Source organism: Coenobita brevimanus, chromosome 104 (genome assembly GCF_032717465.1).
Source record: "Coenobita brevimanus isolate Jiangsu-jjx chromosome 104, ASM3271746v2, whole genome shotgun sequence".
Taxonomy (NCBI): domain Eukaryota; kingdom Metazoa; phylum Arthropoda; class Malacostraca; order Decapoda; family Coenobitidae; genus Coenobita; species Coenobita brevimanus.
In genome coordinates, this window is record NC_137057.1 from 48,075,116 (window position 1) to 48,089,135 (window position 14,020).

At 40.1% G+C, this 14,020-nt stretch overlaps 1 protein-coding gene across 1 annotated transcript; it reads right to left on the reverse strand.

Annotated features, from left to right (window-relative positions):
• Positions 1-8,770: 8,770 nt before the first annotated feature.
• Positions 8,771-13,047, reverse strand: LOC145416105 (pleckstrin homology domain-containing family A member 3-like). Its single transcript, XM_080285197.1, has 6 exons — positions 12,994-13,047; positions 11,442-11,558; positions 10,703-10,864; positions 9,825-9,949; positions 9,145-9,291; positions 8,771-8,830 (listed from the first exon to the last, which is right to left on the reverse strand). The coding sequence occupies exons 1-6, from the start codon at positions 13,031-13,033 to the stop codon at positions 8,771-8,773; spliced, it is 651 nt and encodes a 216-aa protein (XP_080141323.1). The 5' UTR covers positions 13,034-13,047.
• Positions 13,048-14,020: the final 973 nt, after the last annotated feature.

Here is a 14,020-nt window from a genome sequence, read left to right on the forward strand (position 1 = left end):
GATACTGCTATTGTTGACTGTGCAATAATGTATCTAAAAATGAAGCCTTCCACTTTTTAAAACATACAGAAACATTTTATGCCACTATGGGTACAATGCAAAAAAAAATAATAATAATAATAATAATACAAGTAATGACCAATGTTTCTCAAAATTCTATCTCCATAATGTAACATAAAAAGCACTGTTGCTAATATATGTGTTACTGTTCCTTACTAACTTACTAAATGAAATAAAAAACAAGTGTACATCCCGAAGATTGTACATCTAAGAGAAGCGTTGTAAGTGGCAGTGGAGAATTTTCAGCACCTCTTCCTCAGTTGCTTAATTTGCATATTACATCTACAGTTTCCTTGCATGTTGTTTATATCATCTCAGTATCCACAATGTTTGTATCAATAACACAAAGAGGATACTGGGGTGCAACGTGCAGAATATAATGCTAATTACACTGAGCTAGGAGACTGCCAGAGATCAAGCAGTGTGGGGCGCTGCCATTAGGTGACCAAAGCTGATGCATCGAAGCATGTTGGAGCTTTTAGAAACAACACGATTTGATGAATGACATGATACACTTTACCTTTCTCTCACATGCTGATTGTATAATTCTGGCATCAACAAAGCTTACATCAATTACACACAACAGGGTATCAAGCAGTAACATGCAGATTAAATCACTAAGGAAGAGCAGTTTTGATATCTCCCATACCAATTAGAATATAACTCCTTCACTATGATGATTTTTATTATCTTTAGTACCACAAGATGATTTTATTCTGATCAAGCTGGACTTACACACTTTCTTAACCTATGGGATGCAGTTCATGGCTCGGGCTGTGATTTTAGGGAAGTGAGAGCAACCCCTCGGACTCAGCTCCTGATAACTGCACTTCAAATTTTCCCATCACAGCTGAGAAAAACGTGCGGCCATTTCACAGTACGAGTCCCCCTCTTGTCCTACTACCACCCGCCAATGTCCCAGTTTCACTCTTATGTGGCACTGGCGACAGATGCCTTTTTGTGGTGGCACTGATATAGCCAAACATTCCTCAATTCCCTCCCTATCCCCTGAAAGAAGGATGGCGGGCTGCAGCAAGAGAATAGCCTCTGCCTGTCGTTCTCCAGGTTAATGTCCAGATGAGCCTGGGGTTTTCATTACTACCACCACTACTACTATCGCTAAAAAAAATAAATAATAATAATAATAATACTTACCCCTTCACAACAAAAGGTATCACATAAGCTAAATAAAATCATCTGGAGGTAGCAAGAATAAGATATCATCATCATCATCATACAGAGGTTAAAGTACTAAAACACAATAGTTTTAGTACAGAGGTGGAATGTACAGAAGTTACGGACAGAAATGAACAGCCATTACTGTACCCAAAGCCCCATTTCCCACTGAACCCAAGAGTGACAAAACTATTCGATCCCTATAACACTGCATCTAAAAATTCACCCTTATTGTCGAGTCCTTATGTCTTGCATTTACATAAGTAGTGCTTGGGTGTATATGCAGCAAAGCCTCACTAGGTTAACGTAATACTATATTTTGGACCTTTACATTTCTTGAACATCTCCAGTATATTAGAATTCTTGCCCCTTCAACCCTGGTACATCTTATTTTCCTCTCTCTTTTTTTCTTTCTTTCCCTCTTTCTGACTATCATTCAGTGTATATGCAGTAAAGCCTCACTACACTTCAGTAAACTAATACTGTACATCAGACCATTGCTCTTCTTAAACACTTCATATATGCTAAATTTCTTACCCAATCCCTTTGATCGTGTGTATATGCAGTAAAACATCTGTAAAGATAATTAATACTATAAATCAGACCTTTGCATTTCTCAAACACCTCAAAGAAACTAGAATTTTTTATCTTTTATTCTCCTCTTCACTCTGGCAACCATTCATTGTATATACATTAAATTAATATCATAAATTGGACCTTTACCTTTCTTGAACATGCCAAACAAGCTGAGTTTTCCTCTTTTAATCTCTTTGGTCCTGGTGCACAGTTTCAACTAAAATCTGGCTAACATTTATCACCATTATGCTGGCTTTTTTCACTATAAGAAATGGGTAAGAAAAATAAATAAATCAATCAATAAATAAATACTGACATTTTTTCACTTTAAGAATGGGGAACTAAAATAAATAGTCATAAATATTTAACATTTGTATGGTGTCCCTCAGCTTTAGGAATTTAATCGATCTCAACCTAATGAAACTCCAGAAAGTGCAGAGTAACTAATGTTTCCCTGTGCCAGTTTTGGCATTGTAAGTTTCATAAGTAAAAGGCTTAAATATTTCTCTTTGCATTATATACTATACCACTGTGTCCAGCCTCAATGAATGCATCTATCCATCTATTTACCTATAGCCATATGCCTTAATCCCATAAGGAGTGGCCACGAACAAATCACCTCCATGTTGCCCTGTCCTCTGCCATTTTGCTGCCCTCCTCACACCTCACAATCCCCTCTCTCATATACCTCTTCACTCCATCCCGCCACCTCAACCTCAATCTCCCTCTCCCTCTCCCCTCCTCCACCTCATTCACACGCTCCTCGTTAGTCTCACTCTCCAATCTTTAATATACTGTATATTGGTTAACAGTCACATGGTTAAGTGTAGAAATCTCCTATGCAGCAAAATTCACCAAAGCTTAACATATGCGTATACCAGACCACATGTTTCCCCAAATTAGTTGGATAAAGTGAGATTTTACTATTAATATATATTCCCACATATAATACCTTGGAATGTATACTATTGTTGATTTGCTTAGAGTATAAGGGGTTAGGTTAATTACTCTTACTGTACAATACTCTATCATCTTAACTAGGAATACTGTAGATTTGGTAGGGTATTATTTGGATTACAGAGGAGTGTAAGATGGTTCAAGTGAATTATAAGAGTATGGTATGATAACAGGGTAAATAAGTGGTTAGTGCTTATATTGGTACCTCCTCTATTCAGCCTAACCACAGAAACCTTGCTCTATATAACCAAGTGCAGTATTATTTCTAAATTAGTTTAACAATATTGCTGGCCCCGGTAATTTATTAAAGTTACAAAACACATGTGACTCCAGAAAAAGCCTCATCATTTGAACCCACTTTCTTCAACAGGGTCTCAAAATACATCAAGTTAACCCCTCCACTACAAGGCATCTCATATTTCATTCTTAGTATAGCTTTCCCTAAGGAGGATGAATTTGAATGACAATCTGATGTCCACCAAGCCACACCACACTTTATACATATTTCAAGGGTGTGGTCTAGCATTACACCCGGTAGGTAAAACTGGGAAAGCTGGATGATGATACATTAGGTCAGGTGAGAGAAGGATAATGGACAGGTATATATGTCAGTTTACAAGGGTTCCAAATACCCCTTCTTTAGTGATTCAGTTTGCATCATCATTATCATCATCATTAAGATCTGTTTTCCCACCTAAGGATGGGGTGAAGTAGGGTCCAGAGCATTGCATAATACACCTTATTGTCCTCTTGTACAATGTCAACAATATCATTTAATAACGCCATGGTTCACGGCAATAACATAAATGAGAAAAAATATACGCGGAAACAAACTACACTACGTTCCAAACGAGATTACTGTAATCTCGGCATCTACTCACACCCTTCCAATGCTGCCACTTCTTCCTCCTCCTAACTCCATCACATATAACTGTAATACACTGCAAATCTGAATTACTGTTACATGCTATGGTGACAGAGGGAGGGAGTAAATGGCAGGTGTGGAAGGGTGTGAGATGTGGCTGAGTATATTTCTAATTTGGAATGGATTATAATACAGAATAAAGTCCTCTATCTCCGGATCAATTTTATTAGTGTGAAGTAGATATATCTGTAAACATTGGACCCTTACCCTACTTCACCCCTTCTGCCCAAAGATGCCAAATTAAATCTACTTTTGCTGCCACTAGATGAATTTAATCAACTTAACAAAGACTCAAACTTATGGGGTTAAAGGTAGGTTTGTATTTTTGGTGGCACATAAGATTTCACTGCACCAATTCCTTACTGGTTTATTTTGTCTACTAAATTATAACATTCTCTTGTATGTTGTTGTTATCATCTTAATACTGATATTGTTTGCATCAGCACTATACAACAGGATGCTGAGATGCAATGTGTAGAGTAAATCACTGAGAAAAAGTTGCTACACAATCTCCAATGCCATTTAGAACAATTCCTACAGCCCCAGTAAACCAGTCACTTCAATACTTAACGAGACGGTCTTTCTCAAGTTCAGTAACCTCATCTGCAGTAAAAAGAATAAAATATAAGACATCCTAGGACCTGTAAAGGAAGTTGTAGCCCCAGGTTCATCAAAAACGTGAACATGATGGACTACAAGCTGAATTTGTTCTCTGGCAGTCCACCACCCTCATTTGGTGGGACAGTGAAAGGACTGAGGGACACTTGTATAACCAGGCAGTTCCATAACCCCTTCATATCAGTGCCACCACTTGAAGGCATCCCACTCTAGCACTATGTCATTGGACTGAAGGAGTTACATTTCAAATTCCTCTGTTATAATTAGTCTTACCCAGAAAGCAGTTTTTGATTCATAACTTTTTTTCCCAACACTGTCAATCACCACACATTGTAATCTTGTAAATGAAGGCATCTGCAGTTCGACTAACAAAACTGTTACTCTGGTATTCTGTTTGCCTTCCCTTTCTTGACTGCATTACAGCAATATATACATCATCCTAACCCTACTTCCCACTGAGACACAGGGAAATAGCCAATCGGAGCACTGTAATGTGTTTCACTATCCTTCACATACTCACATAAAAAATCAGAGAACTCACTTGAATAACGATTAATTACAGATGAGATTAAATACACCAACTTCTTAACAAGCTGCTAACTCTGATCACTCTTTAGCTACCCTTCTTTGCATAATACCAACAGCTCATGGCACTCAGGCTCTAAATGAAATACCTCAACCTGGGGTAATATCAATACCTGTATGCCTCTTCAGAGCTGAGTAGTATCCATCGTCTTGCTGGTCATCAACACTCAACTCTCTACAGGTGTGGAAGTGTGTCTGGAGCTGTAAAGGAAATTAAACCTAAGCATCTCAGTCTGAAAACCTTACTTAGGATTTGTTTTTGCCGCTTTATATGACTCCAGCACACACTTAATGACTCATGCGATCATTCTCACATCATCCAGGCCATGGAGGTGGGAAAGAGGTGGAGACGACCTCATGACCTGACTGTGAAGCCGCTGATCCGTCATCCAGATGCCTTCAATATAGCAGATACCCAGGTGACAGCCCACATCTACCACCTTTGTTACTACCTCCAGGACACTTCTTACCCATAATGATGGTAATGTTTATTGATTACCCATAGTGATGCGGTAGATTTATTTCGTAAATAACTAATATTTTTCCTTATAGTAAATTTTTCTGCATACTAAAAGGATACAGAAACCAGTCTGGAGACATTACAAGCTTTATATAGGCTACCACGAATTCAGGCAGTGTCACAAAAGAAGAAAGCATACAATGAATGGATGAGAAATAGGGGCGTGGAAGAAGTTGAGAGGCGGAAGAGAGAGTTATATGTGGAAAGGAAGAGAGAGGTGAAAAGATTAGTAAGAGAGAGTAAGAAGAGAGTGGATGAGGAATTTGGAAGGAATTTGAGTGTAAAGTGGAGGGACTGTAAGAAAATGTTCTGGAGAGAAGTGAAAAGAGTAAGACAGGGTGGAAGTGAAGTTAGCAGGGGAGTGAAAGATAAAAATGGTAGATTACTAGTGGAGAAGGGAGAAAAAGTGAGCAGATGGAGAGAACACTTTAAGGAATTGTTGAACGTAGAGGATGGAAGTAATGCGAGTATAAGTGGCTGGGGAATGGCTGGGAGAAGGAGGGAGGTGAGAAGACAGGAAGAAATCAGTAGGATAGAAGTTGTGGAAGCAATGAAGAATGTTAAATCAGGGAAAGCCCCAGGAATTGATGGAGTGTGTGGCGAAATGCAGAAGCATGGGGGAGAGATAGTAGTAGAATGGATATGGAAGATGTGCAGATTGGCCTGGGAGGAAGGTAGAGTCCCGGAGGATTGGAAGTCAGGTATAATTATTCCCTTGTACAAAGGAAAAGGGGAAAAAGAAGTGTGTGGTAATCATAGGGGCATTTGTCTTCTTAGTATAATAGGAAAAGTGTATGGTAGGATACTTATAGACAGAGTTAGAGAAAGAACAGAGAAATTAGTTGGAGAAGAACAGGGAGGCTTTAGGAAGGGAAGAGGTTGTGTAGATCAGATATTCATTCTTAGATCTTTAGTGGAAAAGTTTCTAGAGAAGGGAAAGAAGTTGTATGCGGCTTTCATGGATTTGGAGAAAGCATATGACAAGGTGGATAGACAAGGATTGTGGAAAGTGTTAAGAATATATGGAGTAGATGGGAAGTTGTTGAATGCTGTGAAGAGTATGTACGATGGTGCGAAGGCTGCAGTGCGTGTGGATGGTGAACTAAGTGAATTTTTCTCTTTGAGAGTTGGTTTGAAACAGGGATGTGTCATGTCTCCATGGTTGTTCAATCTGTACATGGATGGGGTAATAAAAGAGGTACAAGGTAGGGTAGTGGATGTTGGAGTGGCCCTGGTGAGAGAGGATAGTGTTTGGAAACTCCCTGTACTGTTGTTTGCAGATGATACTGTGTTGTTGAGTGAAGACGAAGGGGAGCTGCAAGGTTTGGTGGATGAGTTTGAGAGAGTGTGTAAGAAACGGAACCTAAAGGTGAATGTAGGGAAGAGTAAAGTAATGGTCTTTGAGAGAGGTGAAGTTAGTGAATGTACAGTGAGGTTGGATGGTGAGGAATTGGAAAATGTGAGTACGTTTAAGTATTTGGGTGGTGTGATGAGTAAGGATGGAGGTTTGGAGGGTGAAGTGCTTGAAAGGGTACAGCAGGGAAGAAAGGTTGCTGGTTCCTTGAAAGCAGTGATAAGAAACAGGGAAGTGAGCATGGAAGTGAAAAAGTTACTACATGACAGTATTGTGATACCAACTCTAACGTACGGAAGTGAAGCTTGGACATTGTTGGAAGGACACAAGTCAAGAGTGAATGCAGTGGAAATGAGTTATTTAAGAGGAGCCTGTGGAGTCACGTGGAGAGACAGGCTGACGAATGAGGATATAAAGGAGCGTTGTGGTGTGGATGTGGATGTGATAGGAAGCGTTATGAGGAACACACTGAGGTGGTTTGGCCATGTGGAGAGGATGGAGGGTGAAAGACTGACGAAGAGAGTGTATGTGAGTGAGGTGGAGGGGGGAAGAGGGAGGGGGAGGCCGAGGATGAGATGGAGGGATGAGGTGGAGAGGTATATGAGAGAGGGGGGTGTGAGTTGGGAGCAGGGCAGTGAAATGGTGGGGGACAGGGCGACTTGGAGGCGATTTGTTTGTGGCCACCCCAAACGGGATTGAGGAGTCTTGCAATAGATAGATAGATAGACAGATAGATCTTTCCTTATATATATGCCACTAAACAGCACTAACTTATTAATGGTATTTCTACTTTTAACAGCTTTTAGAGCAGTGTTACTTGCTGTAAACTTGCTGTAAACTGACCCAGGGAATATTCAGGTCAGGCTGTCACCTAGGTATCCGCCATATTGAAGGCATCTGGATGACAGATCAGCGGCTTTACCTCACTCCCCAGGATTAGCGCGCCGTGCCAACTCTGCGTCTTTCCTACCTCCATGATCCAGGCCTTCACAGCCTTAACCCACACAGGCAAAAACCTTTCATAAATATTTTTCTGTATACAGTATTAATCTGTCAATAATCTTCACAAATACCTGTAGGATAAGGCATTCTATCAACCACAATGTAAACAAGTGGTGTACAGCCCTGGTCACACTGAACAGTACTTACTTTACCCATCCACTACACTAAGATGTTAAACCTCTGTACTTCATGTATCCACCACACCAATGTTGTCTGATAAACTCTACTAATATTCTGCTCTGATAACCTCTTGTGGTAACGTGAATTGCAGTAACAAAATACCATAAATCTATTATAGTTCCCTTCGCCCTATAACTGTCTTTACTGTCTTCACTTTGAGAACATATTCTTCCTTATTATTGCTTAGCCCCTGTATAGGGTAGTTAATGACGGCAATACACAGCCCTTCCAATTCAAAAAGTGTCTCCTAGGTAATAGCTGTCTGAAGGTAGGAAGAATAAACTTTAAAAATAAATAACTGGAATTCTGTTACTGCCATGACACCAGGCTCGTCTGAAACATCAACCCAGTGAACTCTTGGATTAAGCTGCCCTCTTCTTTCAGGCTACTATCCTTCTTTTGGAGGACAGAGAAGAAGCTGAAGGATATTTGCATAACCAGACAGTGAAGCATCCCAGTTCTATCAGTGCCACCACATATACATGACAACATCCCTCTCTAGCACACTAACAAACCAGACAGGCCCTAACAGATTAAAAGTATGACATTAGTCTCCTACCTGGTACACCTTCCCATGTTCCTGTGTCACTCAGTTCTCCTGTAATAAAACACAGGTATTAGGGGGAAAAAAAAAAAATCACTTACACATTCTTACTGGACAACTATATTTTAATTCCTCAGGGAAAAGTGGGATTCTTCAAGATTTTACTTTGGCTACCATTAGTTGATTTTATTCTGGAGATAATACAATTAATATCAATTTTAAAAAGTGGCTGAAAAATGTTAACAGAGGTGGAACATTTAGCTCTTTCCTTCATTACCTCTCAGCAGAGTTTTGTCTCGTTACTGTTGGTGTTGAGGTGCTGGTTTTCCTCTCCTGAAATTGTAAATGACACGTAAATGGCAAATAAGCATTACAGTACAAGAAATACACACAAGTAATCCTTACTCTAGTGAGGGACGTATTCTAAAATATCACAACTGTCGCTGAAAACTGAAGGAAACTGACATCAGCTTTGCAGACAGAAATGGAATCTTAACAGGTATATATTTTGAAATGTAATATGCATCTATATTCTATCTCAAATGCTGCGTACACAAACAGAGTTAAAAGCGTCCACTACAGGTATAATACAGATTTTAATTTAATTCTGTAACAGCATTAACTATTATTCTCTCGGAAGTGCCCACCTTCATGAGAGTGACAGGTGCAGGTAGGATGGTGTGGTCCGGCAGGGTGGGTGTGGGTGGGGTATTGGCCAGCTTCAGACACTCCTCCAGGGTGCTAATAAATGTCTCGCATGTGGCTGACAGAAGACTACTTGCCTCATCCAATTTCTGACGATATAAATGTAACTTAAGTCCTTCAATATGATGATGCACTTACAAATTTATTATTGCTGTTACTATAGTTTTATTAATCTTAAGGGGAATGTCTTGCAGTGAAGAGGTTTAACCCTCTCTGGTTTTTACGGAGCACTGTCAGCTGAATAAAATCATCTGTTATTGGATGAGGTAGAAAACTGTACTAGAGCTGCTCTGAACATAGTGTAACCAGTACTATAATTACTTTGGAACTGAGGCATTCTGATACCTTAAATACTATACTTCCTGTATTCCTATCCATGTCCTTGACTCAAAAAACAGTTGATTGTTATAACCTACCCTATATGAACCAGCCTTGAGAGGACAAATTGTTATAACCTAACCCACCTTCAACAAACATATTACTTCAAGCCAGTGTAGCTACTTTCAACTCAGGCCTATCTGGTGTTGTGCTGGCAGCTGCCTTAACACTGTACACCTAACCTAATTTAACTTAACCTATCCTATCACTAACAAACACGCTAAACCAAGCCAGCATACCGTACCTCTAAGTCAGGGCCATCTGGAGTGCTAGCAGCAGTCTTAATGCTGTACACCTGCTTCATGAGGAGGTCACATGTCACTCGCAGCTCAGACTTCTTCGCCCGCACTATATCCGGCTCCTGTGGATCTGTGGTACAGGAAGAAGGCAGAGAAGTCATCGGTATTCTTTGTGTTTTTTAATACTGGTGAAGAACAATACAATTTTAATGATTCAGGGATCACAACACTGAGACAAATCTACAGCCAAATCCAATGCAATCATACAGAAAGACATCTTAGGAAGAAGTTGCAAAAAGGTTTTTACCAGCACTATTAAAGATCTGGTTGGTAAAAGAATGCTCTCCAATGTGCTTTACACCAGTAAGTAAATTTTGTTTCATTCTGACAGACTCTGTACATGTCTGCATACATCAGCTTTGTTCACCTGACAATAGCTTTCCATGCTACAAGATCTCTGGCAACATCTCTGTTCAATCCCTTGACCCTGAAGTCATTTGGTAAGATCCCACCCCAAGCCTTCTTAGATCTGCCATTTAGTGCTCTACTCTCCACAGTCACATTCGGAGATCTTTTCGCCTAATTTTCACCCCTATACCTTTTTCCAGCCAGGACTGTGGGGCAGAGGAGTTCAGCTTAATTAATGCCAATAGATACCAGTCAGGTGTGGCAAAAGTGTGGGGAGAGGCCTAATATTTCACCACTTCTACCTCTCACTTTCCTCTGTTGGCTAATATTCCAGCACTGAGAAAGGCTTGGTATGTTTTTCTACCCACAGTTGAATCTCTGCAATAAGATGCATAAGGGAGGTAAGTGACAGACATGTTCTAAATCTAAAGTAGTTACAGTGGAACAGTAGGAAAACTTTTGCCCCTGAGCGTACCTTTTTCTGGCCTGGGCTGTGGGACGGCAGGAGGCAGTCCGGCTTTAGCACTGCCGAGAGCCACCAACCAGGCGTGGCGCTCATGTGGGGATGGGGCCTTGAGGTAGAAGTGTTGCTCGCAGGGGATCACCACGTCAACACGCAAGGTGTCTGTTGGGTGCACTGGAGGAGAGAAATGGGGAATCATCGTCATCATCACTATCATCAACATTATCCTCATCATCCTAATCCAGTTTACATAATTATATAAGAGGTAAGTCTGATTTGGAGAAAGGAGAAACAAAAATGCCACAGCAGGTCAATGGTCAGATTACCAGCATAATCATCATCCCTTCTCTTAGTGGCATCTAAGATGGGGTGAGGTAAGATCCAAAAACATAGAATGAGAATGTATGAAACTGAAAGAACTAATAACAAAATGCCAAGTGAAACGGGTCTAGAGGTAGAAATGTGGCTTCCAGCGGATAACCAAGTCGTCATACAAGTGAGGAAAAAGGAGACAGCAAATACCGTAATCTCCGTAGTTATTCACATTACTCTTGTCCCTCCATTATCCAATCTTTCCATGGACTCACTGGGAATATTACAGGCACAGCACTTGATGGAGTACTGGGACCCTTGGCTGACCTACTGTGATTTGTACTGTACCATAACTTTCATGATGGAAGAAAAAAAAATCACTATGGAAGACATGGTAAAAAGCCTACCATGTCCTCAAGAATACGCTGCCTTGATTTACCGAGTATTTCACAGGCCGATAGCTTGACGGAGCCCTTGGACCCTTGATTGACCTCCTCCTGTGATTTGTAGTATGCCAACACTCCCTTGTCCAACACAAACCACCTTGGCTGCCAACCTGTCAATAATGAAACACTTAATAAGCTGCTACCCTATTGCTATAAGTACATTCAAACCCTGCAATAAGATCTTCCATTATGCAATCTTACATCATAAGAAGGGGTGTGTGAGCTAGAGGGAGGGCAGCAAAATGGCAGAGGAGAAGGGTGACACAGAAGTAATTTGTTTGTGCCCACTTCTTAAGACATCTGGCAATAGATATAGATATAGAAAGTTTTTACTCTTTTGTCACTTTACATTGAGTGACAAGCTTAATGGTTTCCTGTAAGCCAAGAAACCATTTACAACGCTGGGTGGTAACCATATAACCAAACCATACGTGCTCCCTACGTGTCAACAAGTGGGTTGGTGGAGGGTTAGTGTCCCTCCTCGTAAAACAACTAACTCAAAGTCAAATGGCCACCCCTTATGGGATTATGGCATCTGGCAGTAGATAGAGAGTCACTTTATGAATACCGTAGTGGCCTATATGCTTGCTATGGCCCCCTTTGAAGCATGTTTTTACCATATACAGCATCATCACCATTTTCTCTTATACAATATCTAAGATCTCTACATTTGATATACACTCAATCATTAGTTCCCCATTAATGAACTACTTAATAATCCAAATCAGTGTGCTAAAGATGTAAATAGAATCCATACGCATCTGTATAAAGAGCAAACTGTCTAAGGTAATACTATACTAATAACGTCCAGAAGAGATTAAGCCCTGGATTATGAGGTCCGAAGTACAGTAAGTGTGATAATATGCCTGACAGCAAGAGGAAAGGTGAGACAAGAGAACATTATATAAGTGGGGAGGAAGACAGAAAAGTAATGGCATATTCTCCACTCAATTCCACATGGCTTTGGATGAGTAATTTCATGCATCAGTTCCCACATTACAGGATGATGATGATGATGGCAACTGTTATGACCTATGTAACTGTGGAGCAAGGAAAATCACAACACAATAAATAACGAAATAAAACAACTACTGAGACAAAAATAAAGATGTTTTGATGGAGTGGTATATTTCTTATAAGACCATTACTTTTAATAACAATAATAAGATCTTTAATACTGCCATCTGCTCTGTTATCTTTAGTAGTTACCAGCAACAGCAAGCAATGCAGCATCTCATAGGCCAAGTTACATAAGACGAGTCAGAATTACCTGGAACATAATTCAGAAACACAATGCCAGATACAAAAATTCTTGTGTTATGCTGATAAAGGGAAAATAAAACAACCATCACATATGACTGGAGATTTTGGTACAGCTAAACACAAGAACTTGGCTGAAATGCTAATTAACATTTGCCACATCAACAAAGTCTGACTGGGAGAAGTTATCAGCCATTATGAAAAATTCCTAATACTCTATCAAGCCCCACTTCTATCCACATTTACCTGTAACTTCAAGATACAAAATAAAGAACCTTGGCTTACCATTCCAATAATTTGTCCATTTAAACAAGATTCCTTCCATCCCTCCCACCTCCGCTGATAAGCCAGCTGGCAGCCACCGAGCAACGCTTATTCGCACCCACTGTCGGGTTGGCTGGCTTATGTGCACCCTCTTGTTTCCTGGTAATATTATCTCTTTGACGATATAAGTTACACTTAATATATGTCCTTTGTTAAAATATGGGCCTTGACATAGACTTACATCACATCTTATTAATTAATTGATGCTCAAACGTGGGCAGTGCCGATATATCAATAATCGATACTTCTCTGTATTTGTGCTACGTCCTTCACCTCTTATCATGTAGCATATGTTCTGATGCATACATGTAACTATATTTCCACCAGGCTAATGACAATTCTGAAGAGCAGTGCAGTGCATACAATTACTTCCCTCCGTGTGCTATTCACACCACAACGTGCGAATAATCACTATGCCCATCCGAGCAGTTTAGATAATCTCAACAGTGGATAAGTACAGTCATAGCAAGGAACATAGCTTTTGCATCATCTTTTACGTTTTACAATTACAAAAAGGCAACTTCTATTGAAGCAAATGTACATTCTTCCTATTAATTAGTGGTGGATTTGCAGAAATGTTGGAGACGGTGCAACAAAAACTTGAACGAGATTGATCTTTCCCTGGCCAGTGTTTACAATACATCCGGGCATCTGGCGGCGACTCGGTCAACTACTTTGACATCTCGATCATACCCCCCCTGCCCATCATTTGCAGTTCGTTCAGAGAATACGTAAATGAAAAGCAGCCATGCACGTTCTCCACAATATTATAATTCCGAAACATGACTATAACAACATAGTGACTAAAGGATACCCCTAAACATGCCGAAATAAATATCTTATTATTACATATATATTTCTAAGCCTAGATTATAATAAGTTTCATACTATAATCGATCATGCCAATTGTATGGGCGTCCAAAAATAATGGAGGTAATCTGGACGGAAGGATGCAAGGGAGAATGTACGAGTTCGTACCCAAACTTTC